This window comes from Stenella coeruleoalba (assembly GCF_951394435.1).
Source record: "Stenella coeruleoalba genome assembly, chromosome: 12".
NCBI classification, from domain to species: Eukaryota; Metazoa; Chordata; class Mammalia; order Artiodactyla; family Delphinidae; genus Stenella; species Stenella coeruleoalba.
Window position 1 is genome coordinate 38,622,791 of NC_137158.1, and position 15,006 is coordinate 38,637,796.

Sequence of the window (15,006 nt, forward strand, 5' to 3'; positions counted from 1 at the left end):
TAGTTTTGTGATATCTTTGCCACCAGGTCGAAAAGTAATTTTCAATTATTGAAATGAAGAAAGATCAGTGTTTTTACTGGAAGACTATTTGATAAATGAAAGGACACGTTAGAAGGATCAAGCTCAACAGCAGACTGTGACCACTTGCTGTTAAGTTTATTGATTTCTCAAATATTTATTGAGTACCTTCTTTCTGTGCATGGTAGTGTGCTAGGCACAATGGGAAAAATGCCACAACTGTGATTCAGTATATATTGCCTTTGAAAAGTTTATGACACATTCTGGCACCCAAGATGCTGACAAATCAGGTAACTGTAAGAGGTGATAATCTGATTAAACTGCCAAATGGATGTTACCATCCCCAAGGCTGGGGATGTGCACAGGAGGAAGAAATCACTGTTGGTGTTTTGGAGGAAATGGGATTGTGCCTTGATGGTGGGTGTGATCTGTATAGGTAGACAGGACGGGGAGGGCACCCTGGAAAACTCTTAAGACCATCCCCCTTCCCACACTCATCCTCCTGCGTCTCTCAGCACATGTGAAAAGTGAGTATCTAAACTTTTTCCAGCATTCACACATTTATTAAAAGAGCTGAGATTTTCACAGTGTTATCATTCTTTTTATATATATATAAATTTATTTCTGGCTGCATTGGGTCTTCGTTGCTGTGTGTGGGCTCTCTCCAGTTGTGGAGAGCGGGGGCCTCCCACTGCAGTGGCCTCATTCGTTGCAGAGCACGGGCTCCAGGCACGCGGGCTTCAGTAGCTGTGCACGTGGGCTAAGCAGTTGTGGCGCATGGGCCCAGTTGCTCCGCGGCATGTGGGATCCTCCCGGACCAGGGCTCGAACCCCTGTCCCCTGCATTGGCAGGCGGATTCTCAACCACTGCGCCACCAGGGAAGTCCACAGCATTATCATTCTTAAACTGAATGGATTCATTCTATTTGAATTCTTGGATAAGTAAGCTTAAGAGTAGGCAGTCTGCTTGGTAAACATAGGGGAGGAAATCCTGCTTAATGAATAACTTGAGCTACCTCACCAGCTGCCAACCTGGAGAACTTTGAGAGAGTCAGCAATTTATTCTGTAACAGCAGCATCGGAGAAATAACCTGAGTGAATGATGCCCATTATTTGTAGAAGGCCAGTGTGACTGAACATTCAGACTTCCTAAGTGTGAGCCTTAGAGAAACTATGCTGTGTACCTGGTTAAGGGTGCTTCCCCGGTCTTCCAGTCAGAATACACCAGTGGAAAAACCAGAAATGTTACACCGTTAAGGGATAGGGTAAACAAACCAAGCAATCTTGCAGTGAAACTCTTCTTCATGTGCTGTTTCCTGTGACAGAACTAAATCAAATGTCTTTTTCTAAGGAGTGATTATTTCCTACCTAAAACTTTCCTTTGCCAGAGGCTCAGTTTAATTCTGTTTTGCACACGGCCTTGCACTTGGTGAATCGGCAAATTATTGGAATGGAGAATTAATAATTGTTTCTCATCCTTTGACCCATTTATGTTTGACTGATGGATTTTTTTCAGACCCTTTAGTTTTTCCTCATTGTTTTCAACTGGAGATGTTACGCAGATTATTTCTAAAAACAACTTGAATCTAAAATTTTATAGTTAAAACCATTTTATATTTTCCGAAAAATAATCACTGTGAAGCAGCATGTTTCTTGATGCTGCTAGAGAAATTATGTCTTCAGTTCTACCAAGTGTTGAATGTTGAGATTCTTAACATGGTATGTTTAGAATAAGGAGAATTTTCTTCTCATACGATAGCCATGGCTTCTTAGACTCCAGAATATTTTCCCTTCTCACATCTTAATGAAGGCATTACAACGCGAATTATAGGAGTCTTCCTTTTAATCAGTTTGAACCAGGTTAATTGTAGTGACTCTCTGTAGCAGAAGTTAATAGTACAGAAAGTTTGGTTGTAAAATGTATTTTGATCTTGGTGTAAATCTTTAACGTGCAGATGTGTGTGTCCTGTCCTTAACGTAGCTTATTGGCTAACCTGGAGCATTTTCCATTTACATCATAAGATCTACTTTGATATTTGACTGTTCCTTGAGCTGATTAGTGAGAATTTTTTAAATGTATATTCCCTGCTATGTGAACATCCCTCATTAACTGATAGCATTTGTAAGTTCTCTCATTTCTAATCATCTCACTGGTTTTAGAATTTAATCTTTAAGGAAGTGCTTGTAAGTTAATTTTGCTTTTAAATTTCAGGTAAGGGCCCACCGTGAGGGAGCTTAGATCTCTTAAGGAGCTATTGGGGAAAGCAATGCCAAGGAGAAATTCATGAGAATATATCAAATATAGTATTTAAATAAAAAATTTAAAAATGAACATCTAATTCTTAATGCTGTATTTGGGAAGGACATCTCAAGTCTTCTCAGTCTAATCATTTTCTCCAGAAGAATAAAGTGTCTTCTTCCAAGGTCCTACTGCCTGTTCCTTCAAAAGGCTCCTCAGGCCCAGCCTTCTTGAAGGCCAGTGAGTCCATGCAGGAGACAGTGTGAGATGTTAGTGCTTCCCTACTTTGTGTTCTCATTATCGAGGTGGCCTCTGAGGTATGATTATCTTACAGCTCTCTTGATAATTTACTGACTCCTTGGATCATAAAGCTGGACAGAACCAGAGGCGGTCATTGAGGCGAAGCTAGTCTGATCCTATCTGGGGAAGCAGAATAGTAGAGTTGTTGGGAGCATAGCATCTGAAACCAGAACACCTGGCTTCTGTCACTTACTAGCTGTGTGGCTTCAGGCAAAGTACTTACCTTCTCTAGATGCCAACATCCTAAAAGAGAATGTGGGGCTTCCCTGGTGTTGCAGTGGTTGAGAGCCCGCCTGCCAATGCAGGAGACATGGGTTCGTGCCCTGGTCTGGGAAGATCCCACATGCCGCGGAGCAGCTGGGCCCGTGAGCCATGGCCACTGAGCTTGCGCGTCCGGAGCCTGTGCTCCACAACGGGAGAGGCCACAACAGTGAGAGGCCCGCGTACCGCAGAAAAAAAAAAAAAAAAAAAGAATGTGTAAAATTGTACATGAGGCAAGCCATAGAAAGTGCTTGACGATCAGTGAATGTCAGTGGGTGTTATCTCTTACATTTTATAAACCACTAGACTAATGATTTAGACATTTTTGTTTTTAGCTTTAGAGTCTGTTCTTCTTGGAAAGCTTATATAAAAGTGATATATAAAAATAAGTAGGAGTGATTCTGGTTGAAAGGAGGGTGGTTGGCCAACAGTTCCATCCCCCAGTTTCTACTGTCCCCTTTTGCAGCCCTTGAAGAGAACCACAGGATATCTTCAATGATAACATGTATGTGTGTGAACCAGTACACACACACGTTCTAAACCATCTAGTTTTTTGTTTATTTTTACAGGTAGAGAAGGTAGAGTTTAGAGAGTTAAGGTGGCTTGACCAAGTTTACACAGATAATTGGTATAAGAGCCAGGACCAGAGCCAGAGGACATTTTTTTCCTCAGAAAGAAAACAGTGTGTACATTCAAAGACTTAAAATTTCCATTAGGGGGCAATTACACCCAAGAAATGTGAGAAAGAAGGGAGACCCTCTTTGCCCCCAGAATGGTGGCAAAACCAACAACTGAGTAATTGATAAGTAAATTGTGGTACATCTATATGATGGATTTTTATGCAGACATTATGAAGACTTTTCATATTTTTTAGTAACTTGAAAAATGTTAAAAATGTTAAATCTCTTTTTTTTTTTTAAGGCAAGATACCAAACTCTATGAACAGACTAATCTCAATTCTATTGAAAATATTGCCCTATGCATACAAAAAAGACGGGAAGTATACTAGAATGTTGACAGGGATAGTGTTTGAGTGGTAAGATTATGAGTGGTTTTTTGTCTTTACATTTTCTAAATGTTCTATAGTGGACACACTTGTATAGTCAGAGAAAATTTTTATGGGGGAAGGATGAAGGGAATAAACTATCCAAAGAGGTAAATAATAGATAAATATTTTTTATAATGTCACTTTTGAGATAATGTAAAAAAAAAAGTTATAAAAAAATACACAGTTGATTTTTGGGGAAATCATTTACATATTTAAAGTATGGGCGTACAGGAAGTATTTAAATTGGTTCTAATGTTCTTCAGTCCCAACTCTAGTGCCAAGCACTGTACTTATCTACTAGGTACATGATAAACTTATTAGAAAACTTGTTACCCTCTCACCTCTAGCCTTTCTTAGCTATGTAATTTTTCATCCCTCATACGGAAGCGCAACATCCATTAAAGGTAACTGATAGTGTATTTAGAATTGTTTAAAAATTGTTTCATCAAAAATGTTACCTATCAGAAAGATACTGGCTTTTCACAGTTTTGTAATAAATCGGTATGTTCACTTTAAAACCCAGGTTAATAACTTTATCTTGCTCCTTTATTCTTGCAGCCCTGCCAAGCCCAAACATGTGGAACTAAATCTTAAAACCCCTAAGAATCTTGGTGGTTTGGGAAATGGGCATAATCCACTTAGCCAGCCAGTTCACAAAGGAAACACTGCCACCAAAATCTCCTTATTTGAAAACAAGCAGGCAAATAGCCCAAGACACACTGACCTTCGAGGTGCGAGGAACACTCCTGCCTCTAATAAAACATTTGTCGGGAGGGCACAGCTGAATTTAGCCAAAAAAGCCAAGGAAATGGAGCGGCCTGAAAAGAAGTTGCCGCCAGATAGTCACCAGAATGGTGCGCTGGGGAAGGAAGCCTCGGCAGAAGCCAGAGTTACTGTTCCTGAAGAGGAGACTCCTGGTTCTCCGCTTAACCAAGGTGATAAGGTAGATGGGCAAACAGATGCTGGCTGCCCTTCTGAACCAGTGGTTGCTGCTCTGATTCCTGTTAAGGACCACGAGCTCTTAGGAGAGGACGACTCAAAGGCTGCCGACCGCAAAAGACTTGAACGTGAAAATATGACTGGTACAGCACAAGACAGCCCTGCCGTTCTTGAGGCCAAAGATTCACCTCCAACAGCCATACCGAAGCCGCAGGATGGATTTTCTGACTCCCAGCACCCAGCTGGGTCATCTAATGGGCCTTCTCTTTCACTGGCTGCCCCCATTCCTGTGGATGATCCCAAAGACACAGGTGCTCAAGCTCCTGTAAGCAGTTTTCTGTGCACTGATCTAAAAGTGTCGGAAAACCATAATGGATGTACTCTGCCTGTGTCTCATCAGAATAATGAGATGATGTCCCCCTCCAGACTGGCAGGAGGACGAGGGGGAGAAAGAAGCCCTCCTTTGTCCCCAGAGCACAGCCTGGCAGCTATGGGAAATGAGTGTCCATCCAAGGTCCTTGTCCAGGTCAGGTCCTTCATGCTCCCTGTGGAGAACACCAAGGATGTCCGCTCTGGGATCATCTCAGATAGCTCTGAAGTTAGAGAAGCACAGTTGCCAAGCTATCACAATAAGGAACTTGAAGTGGTTTCCGTTGCAAGTCGTACTCCCCAGAAAGAGGAAGTACAGGGCAATGAGAGCACATCACCCAAACACATTCATTGCACAGAAGAACATGTAGCAAAATCTGGCCCACAAGTCATGCTGCCCGAATCAGAAAAAACGCTGCCTATTCAGGGCAACGGAAAACCCCTGAAGACTGAATCCAGCACCACCAACTACCCTGGCAACAGAAATCATTTAGAAACCCCTCAAAGACCCAATCAAAATGTTGTAAATGGCCAGGACAGTCCTGCAAGCCTTTTGAACATTTCTGCTGGTAGTGATGATAGTGTATTCGATTCTTCTTCTGATATGGAAAAATTCACTGAGATTATAAAAAAGATGGACAGCGCAGTTTGTGTGCCCCAGAAGAAAAAGAAGGCCAGGATGCCAAACTCCCCTGCCCCTCACTTCGCCATGCCTCCTATTCATGAGGACAATTTAGAAAAGGTGTTTGATCCCAACGTGTTTACCTTTGGTTTGGGTAAGAAAAAGGAAGGCCAGCCAGAAATGTCACTGGCTTTACATTGGATGCAGAATCTTGACACCAAATCCAAACTGAGACCCAAACGTTCATCCACTGAACAGAGTGTCCTTTTCAAGTCCTTGCAAACTCGCACTAATGGGAAAGGCGAGCCTCTGGCGGCTCCAGAAGTAAATGACAAGGAGAACAGGGATGTCACAAACGGTGGAGTCAAGAGATCGAGGCTAGAAAAAAGTGCGCTTTTCTCAAGCATCTTATCTTCTTTACCACAAGACAAAATCTTTTCTCCCTCTGTAACATCAGTCAATACCATGACCACATCTTTCGACACCGCTCACAACAGTTCTCTTTCTCGGCCTTCCGTGTTACAGCCTGTGGCTGAGGGTGCCCCACCCTGTGGTTCAGAGAAAGAACAGCCAAGTCTGCCACCCAGCAACGTAAAGGTCTTCAATTTCAACTCGTCAGATACGTCTCATTCGGGATTGGAAAGTCCGAGCTCCGTGGAAAAGTACCTGCAAAAAGAGGAAACCGGAAAAGATCTGGATTCACGAAGCAACCTACCCGTGCCCAAAACTACATATTCTGAATTTTCAAAACTGCAGAACAGTGGTGATATGGAAAAGGCTAATCATATTGAAAGTGTTCTTAAATCGAACTTGCCGAGCTATGGAAGCAGTGACACAGACTTCCCCGGTCTTTTCAAATCCACCCTGTTTGACCCAAGCATTTCTTTTTCTGAAATGTCATTATCAGATACAACAGTAAGTAGCAACATAGTATTATTTATGTGGGGTAGTTTTAAGTCAGAGGAGAAGGGGACGATGAACAATTCATGTTATTTGTTTAAAAATGGTTATGCTCGTGTCTGATAGTTTTTTATTCATTCATCACATATTTGAAAACCTACTATGTACAAGGGTCTTTAGAGTCCAAGAGAAAAGGTACTTGGATTCTGTTCTCAAGGCATTTGTAGTCCAGCAAGGAAAATAAGCTACAAATATTTTAGGGCACTTGTGAATTTATGTGTTGTGTTGTGAAAGGTGTAGTTAAGGTACCTTGAGAGCTCAGAGACAGGGTGTTTTTTCTTCCCTAGTTCTGTGTAAAAATGCTCAATACTATACCTAGAATTTTGAGCATTTATGAAGCAAGCTTCCTTTATCTGGAAAAGCCTCCACCGAGGAATCTTGTTCCTAACCGTTTCTCTTGTACTTTGAGATTCACTGTTTCTTCCCCTTAGTAGCAATAAATGTTTATCCCACATGGTTGATAAAGTATTTTCTCTTTATCTGGAATTAGTTTTCATTAGGGAAATATTATTTTCCTGCAAAGCTGTTGGGAAGTAAAGAATTTGGTCTACATTAGCACTTTCCTGTAACGGAGTAGAAAGGATGGCAAAATACCATTTTGAGAAACAGTTAAGATTTCTCCATCTTCTTTTATCTGACTGCTGGAAGTTGTTTTCTTTACTCAGTTTTTGATGTGAATTTGTGGCTTTCCGTTTCCAAGCTTGATACTCAAGTTGAAAGAGGGAGGCAGATAAGATTTAGAGCTCAGCTCTGCTAAGCCCAGAAACAGGAGTGGGCCTCTGTATTCCTGTTGCCCACCCTGTGAACCAGGCTACCTGGCAAGTGTAGATCAACATCCAACACAGTTTATCCAGGCAGAAAATATCTTGCCCACTTCCTCATTTGTACAGGGCACTGCCCCATGTTTGAATTTGTTGTATTAGCTTTTGCTACAAGCCTATCATGGAATACAATTCTGGAAGCTCTTTCAAAATGTATAGTTGGATTTCCAGCAGAGGCTCAGATCCCTCTGCTCAAAAGTTTTCATATTTTTTACTCTTAGGATGCCATACACACACACACACACACACACACACACACACACACACACACACACACACACACACACACACACAGACACACACACATACATATAGATATAGATATAAAGTAAAAATTATTGAGGACCCCAAAGAGTTTTTGTTGATATGGGTTATGCCTATTGGCATCTATTACATTAGAAATTAATACTGAGAAAAATTAGAACATACAAATGTACATTCCTGTAGCCATCAGAGCAATGATGTCATCACATGTCATGGACCCTCTGGAAAATTCCGCACTACACCTGTGAGAGAAAGAAAGTGAAAAAGAGAAATAACCTCTTCTTATTATGAAAATGGTTTTGACCTAATGGACTCCCTGCAGAATTATTGGGGACCCTCCAGGGACCCCTGGATTTCACTTTGAGAACCACTGCTGTAAACAGATAAAACTGAATCAGCCTATAGCACTTAGAAATCCTAAGATTTTTGAGTATTTCTCTGAAAATTGACACTGGTCCACTTCCCGTTCATTACAGCATTATTCTGTCTTTTTAATCATTCTTAGATTACCTCTCTTTGACAATGAGTCTGACAACAGAATATACAGTTTCCCTATGGAGTCCCTTGAAAAACCCAATCAAATGGAGTAAAAAGGAGAAACAAAGTACTTTATACTTTCTCTAGGCCTTTTTATGATTTAAAAAAATTTTTTTGTTTTTTTTTTTTTTTTACACCTTGGGCTTTGTTGACTATATAACTATTCTCCCTTTAATGTCTTAACTGAATTTCATTTAAATACCAGGCTTTTTCTTTAGCTTGTCTTCTTGAAATGTGCATATATAAATAAGCATATGGCATTTTAATCTGTAATAATGCTCTACTGAGGCCCTTCCTATGGTCTTTCAGGCATATTCCACCCTGGTGTGGTGCAAGAGCGATCAGATCAAAGGCCGTCCTTAGAATAGGCATCCTGTTCAGCAGTGAAAGTAGTCCATGTTTTATAATATTTTTACATGTGTAATTACTATTTTTATTATCTTAGGCATTTCTGGTTTTGCTGGTCAGATGGTCTTGAAAATGATTAGTTTTGGAGCCATATAAAAATATATTTTGTTCATCAAAAAGGAGGGATTAAAGTAACCATGTACAATGTACATTGTGAAATATACCATAAACACTTTATTTAGACTAGTTATGTGATGAAAAAACAGTAATTATAGATTCAGATAAGATATGTATATGAACACATAAAATGGATTCAGCTCATTCTAGATATGTGATTAATCCATTAGAATTTCTCTGTTTATTTGAAATTATACTGAGATGGTTTGAGTTATAATCTCTTAGCTGAGTTCTTGTTCTGTGAACTGATGTAAAACATAGGTCTGACTCTTACGCCCTGAACTTTCCAGATTGGTGGAAGTATCCTAGGCATTTAAATGAAAAGAAATTGAAATGTCAAATACAGTTAGAGGGGGGGGAAAAGCCCTTATTTTAATAGAGTCAAAGAGAGTTTGTTTTGTTTTTTAAATTTTTATTTATTTTTATTTTGGGCTGCCTTGGGTCTTTGTTGCTGTGCGCAGGCTATTCTTCGTTGAGGTTCCCGGGCTTCTCATTGCGGTGGCTTCTCTTGTTGCAGAGCACGGGCTCTAGGCGTGCAGGCTTCAGTAGTTGTGGCACTCGGGCTCAGTAGTTGTGGCTCGCGGGCTCTAGAGTGCAGGCTCAGTAGTTGTGGCACACGGGCTTAGTTGCTCCGTGGCACGTGGGATCTTCCCGGACCAGGTCTCGAACCCATGTCCCCTGCACTGACAGGCGGATTCTTAACCACTGTGCCACCAGCGAAGTCCCGTCAAAGAGAGTTTTAAGACAACTTTGGCATAGATCAAGGTAGACATGTTTCCAAATTGACAAATATGAGGCAAATACGATCTTAAAGGATCATGAGAGGAGAAAAGAGGACTTTACATAAAGTTTAATTATTTGTTGTGTTTTTGTTCATCTGATTACAGACACTTAAAGGAAGTGTCCAGAATAAAATCAATCCCCGACCTGGAAAGGTAAGATTATTTTCTATTCCGAGTCTAGATTTCATTTTGATCTGTTAAAGTGCAGTAAAACGTGCTACCACTCTCACTTTCTTCAGGTGGTGATATACGGTGAACCTGACGTGTCAGAGGAGTGCATTGAAGTGTTCAGTGACATTGAGGATTGCAGCTCTTGGAGCCTCTCTCCCGTGATACTCATAAAAGTTGTTAGAGGATGGTAAGAGTGACACTTTGTGTTTCTGACTTGGAGGGTGTGTGTTTCACATTTTTAATTACCCTTTTGGTCATTAGTACTTATTTTAAATTATGCCCTTAGCAGTGTAAAGGGCAGACAATACTAGTCATAGTGAATACTAAAAGAAATTCATGTGTAAGAAATATGGTTTATAATGTTACTTCTGATGATAGGAATGATGCATGTTGTTGTTAGAAAAATCAGAAAAGTGTAGCAGTATAAGTTTCTTTTTCCCACATAATGTTGGTTTGGACTCATGAGCACCGGAGTCCATAATATACTTTTGGTTTTTGAATTTTCAATGAGGTTGATAAGAATTGCACTACTCATGTTGATAGGTCATAGTCATGTTGATAGAATTTTTTAAATTCTATAAGAAAAAACATCTTTGCTAACTTTTTTTAATGACAGTTCAGTGAAGGACTAATCTAAATTTTATTTTCTAACTTTTTGACAGCAGATAGTTTTTATTAAGTAAAGAAACCATGAAACAATTATATTACCAGCTTAAATGCTTCGAGGAAATACACAGGAAATTGAATAAAGAAAAGCAGTTTTTAAAAAGTCACTTACCTGGCATGAATACTTATCTTTAGTGCCTGTTTATAAGCTTGTTTAAAAGAAAGAGTGTAGAGCTCTTTATGGTTTACAAAATTATTAAGCTTTTCTTTAGGTCTCCATGTGATTAAATATGCAGCATCTTTCCTCTTAGGTTTTAGATATTTTAATATATTTTTCTGTATATTCAACATATTCATTAGAAAAATACAATTAGCTTTTGTTCTTAAATTTGAAAACTGAAAGTTATAATTTTGTTTTTAATGAATAGTGATTCTTCAGCTTTTGTTGACTTCTCTTAAGACCAGCACTGTCATATATTGTCATGAGGTTTCTCTTTAGTGTTCGGATGTTGTTGGGAAGAATACTGTAAAAATGCTTTTTGGGTCACGAAAGTTAAAGTATTACATGGTATATCTGAAAGTTGCTAAGACAGTAGATCTTAAAAGTTCTCATCACTAGGAAAAAAATTGTAACTGTGAGGTGGTGGATGTTAACTAAACTTATTATGGTGATCATTTCGTAATATACACAGATATCAAATCATCATGTTGTACCACTTAAACTAATACAATGTTATATGTCAATTAGATCTCAATAAAACTGCAAAAAATGCTTTCCATTAACATTAACATGCATGTAGTAGTCCTTTGTATCAATATATCCGTTGATATGGTTCTAATATATAAGTTAAAATCCCTCAAGAGAAGTGTTTTTTACATACATAAAAAGAAAAAAATTGCAATAAACGTCCATTTATCTGACATATTACTAAGTCTCCACCAACTGGCAATTCTATAAAACTTTAGTAGCTCTATAATGTTCATATTGATAGTCAAAAGTCCTCTAAAATCCTGATAAAATTCTTCAGTTATCAGAGCTTAATTATGCCCACTGAAGTTTTAGTTTTAGGGAGAGTTTATGCTGTTTTAATTGCTAGAGAATTGGCCACTAATATATGGTGTATATATATATATAGTGGCTATTGGCCAGAATATTTGCGTATTCAAAATCTCTCTCACCAAGACTGGCTAATAGTTTTGCTATGTTTTATTCTTAGCTGGATTTTTTATGAGAAACCAAATTTTGAAGGACACTCCATCCCCTTAGAAGAGGGAGAATTGGAACTGTCTGGTCTTTGGGATATAGAAGATATTCTGGAAAGAAACGATGACGAGGCAGAGTCGGCCAAGCCTGTGGTGATTGGTTCAATCAGACTGGTGGTCCAGGTAGGTAAAATTCGTAAGGTTTTAATAAAGGCAAACTGGATTTCATCCATTCTTTCAGCAAATATTTATCGAATGCTGGGTATAATTCTTTTGAGAGAGAGTTTCATTTTATGATAAAAGTGGGACAAATATTTGGTGTTTTATGGATGTATTTTCTGTATTTTAAACATTTGTACATGTTAAATGAATTAGAACTAAGAAACATTCTAATTGGTTAGTCATCTTTTTCACAATAAATCCTGAAGGTAAATTTCTCATTCCGGCCCCCCATTCCCATCTGCAAATGTATTTTACTTAATAACCTAGTTTTGATGAGTTCTGTACGTACAGATTTTTGTTTTTTTAAAAATAAATTTATGTATGTATTTTTGGCTACGTTGGGTCTTCGTTGCTGCGTGCAGACTTTCTCTAGTTGCAGAGAGCGGGGGCTACTCTTTGTTGCGGTGAACGGGCTTCTCATTGCGGTGGCTTCTCGTGTTGCACGTGTTGCGGAGCACGGGCTCTAGGTGCGCGGGCTTCAGTAGTTGTGGCATGTGCGTACAGTAGTTGTGGCTTGCGGGCTCTAGAGCACAGGGTCAGTAGTTGTGGTGCACGGGCTTAGTTGTTCCGTGCATGTGGGATCTTCCTGGGTTCCCTGCATTGGCAGGTGGATTCTTAACCTTAACCACTGTGCCACCAGGGAAGTCCTGAACAGATTTTTCTTTCTTTTTTTTTTTTAATTAATTTATTATTTATTTATTTTTGGCTGCGTTCAGTCTTCGTTGCTGTGTGCGGGCTTTCTTTTTTAGTTGAGGCGAGTGGGGGCTACTCTTCATTGTGGTACACAGGCCTCTTATTGCGGTGGCTTCTCTTGTTGCGGAGCACGGGCCAGATTTTTCTTTTACTTAGTTTTTTGGTTGCTGTGCGAGTTCTTATTACCTTGAGTGGCTTACAGGAGTTATGTTTTGGAAAAATAAATAATCCAAAGATAATTCAGTTGATCAACTCTGGCATTTCATGTGGGTTTTTAGAAAAATAGGTATTTAAGGCCACTTTATGGATTGGGTAAAAATTTCTTGGTCCCTTATTCGTTGTTGAGGAACTTGTATCAGTTCTTCACGGTTCTTGGCATTTGATGATTCTTTACCTTTAAAAATGTAAAAGGTATCTTCCAAGTGAAAAAACTCCATTTGTGTACTAGACATGGGTGTTGGGGTACAATAGGGAAAAAAGCCATGTTCCAAAATGAGAACGAGTAACAGTGACTAACAGCTTTTGGCGGAGGAAAATGTCACCTGTTTCCTGGGTTAACATTTCTGAGTGACTTAGATGGTAATATTGGTATTCTAAACGATTTATCTCTTACTAGTTTTAAGTACATAATGTGATGAACCTTATGTAAGACACGAGAAACACCATTTTAAAATGTCATAGTGGGATAATTTACCTGCAGTTTTTATTTATTACTCAAATAGTATTGGTAATGAAACAATATTTTAAACTATCATCCAAAATCCCATCTCTCATGAAGTGTCCTCCCTTCATTTTTCTGAATTTTCTACTCTTTCTTGGCCATATTATAATCTGCTTTTTCTATAGTTGTAATCATAATACAGGTACAGTGTTGTTTTCCTTTAAAACTGTGATTCTCAATCCTTTTTTTCTCTCTCCATACCACTTCCCTGAAGGTTACACTCCCGTTTGTAACATCTCTCAATGATTTGCAACTGGGGGAGGTATTAGGATCTGCTGGGGTGGGGATTTAGGGATCCCGGAAGGTGGGCTAAGGGAAATGAAGCACATTGGTAAAGAGGCCTCCTATTTCCCCTGATAATAGCAGACCTAAGGTGAATTAATGCTTTTCATGTTATTATATGGTTTGGGGTTTAACTGAGCATCATATTCCAATGGTATGATGCGCTATCATTCATTTTACCTTTCTTCTTACTGTGGGACTTAGGGAAAAACTTACCTTAAATAATACTGCATGAACATTTTTGTGCATTTAATAATGTATACATTTTCTGATTTATTTCCTTGGGGTAAGTTTTTCTGAATGGTGTCATGTTAAAGGGAAGGAATACTTTCATGGCTCCTAATATGTGACGAATTGTAACTTTTTACAGATTGTGTTTATGGTTTCTTGACACATAAACATAAGTCACAACGTATATTCAAGGGGGTCACCTTTTCAGTTCACTAGATTTGTTCCTTTTGTTAATGTTTGAAAGAGCTGCCCCTAAACTGACCCAAGTGTTAACCATTTTTTCTGTACCTCAGTTCACCTCGCTGTGCAACACAGAAGAGGTTCAAAAAACATTCGATCAGGGCTCAGGCACTCAGCCAGGAGAGGCCTTTTGTAGAGTGTTTGATGGACGTGCAGTGCATGGAATAGTGACTAAAGTGTAGAGATTTAAATCACCATAAACGTGTGCCTTTGCCTTTTATGACTTAGACCAAGCCGACATCATAGTCAAGGAGAGTTACCACAGGGGGCTTATGGGCACAAAACAGCTGAGGAAGATTCCAAGTGCAACCACTCTATAAACTAGTATCCCTGGACATGGACGGTCACAGGAGAGCAAAGGAACTAAAACTCATGTTACCAAGGAAAGCGAAGCAGTTTTGTTTTTTTGTTTGTTTGTTTGTAAGGATGAGAGAAATAACTATGTTCCAAAACTCTAAAATACATTTCTGGTGCTCTTTGCTTGAATGTAACACTGAGATATATGACTAAACCAATGTGTCTGCCCCGAAAGATCATATATTATTAGGTCATGGGTGAAAACAGGAAAGGGATAAAGTGGCAGGTGATCTGTGCAACCTATTGTATATTTAAAGCTTCTTTTAACTGTTTGAAAAGAAGAATAATGAGCTTACTGTAGAGTTTAATACATGGTGTACTATTATACATGTATACGTGTATTCATTTTTCTTTTTTTTTTTTTTAGGATTACAGAGTTAGTCAAATTGACTTATTTACTGAACCAGAAGGGTTAGGACTTCTAAATTCCTACTTTGATGATATTGAAGAAATGCAGGGGTTTGGTATGATGCAGAAGACTTGTTCCATTAAAGTACATTGGGGCACGTGAGTATTTTATTTCCAATACAATTCTAATGAAGCCCTTTTTTGAGTGTAAAAGGAGGACTTAAGATACTCTGTCTCTGATTTGTTGT

General features: G+C 39.0%; 1 protein-coding gene across 3 annotated transcripts in view; it reads left to right on the forward strand.

Annotated features, from left to right (window-relative positions):
* CRYBG1 (crystallin beta-gamma domain containing 1) overlaps positions 1 to 15,006 on the forward strand; it is a 205,036-nt gene that overhangs the window by 146,886 nt on the left and 43,144 nt on the right. For all 3 annotated transcript variants that reach the window (XM_079938671.1, XM_079938672.1, XM_079938673.1), the window contains 5 exons: positions 4,424 to 6,710; positions 9,790 to 9,837; positions 9,924 to 10,042; positions 11,679 to 11,847; positions 14,778 to 14,917. In XM_079938671.1, coding sequence (XP_079794797.1) covers positions 4,424 to 6,710; positions 9,790 to 9,837; positions 9,924 to 10,042; positions 11,679 to 11,847; positions 14,778 to 14,917 — 2,763 coding nt within the window. The remainder of the gene's footprint in view (positions 1 to 4,423; positions 6,711 to 9,789; positions 9,838 to 9,923; positions 10,043 to 11,678; positions 11,848 to 14,777; positions 14,918 to 15,006) is intronic.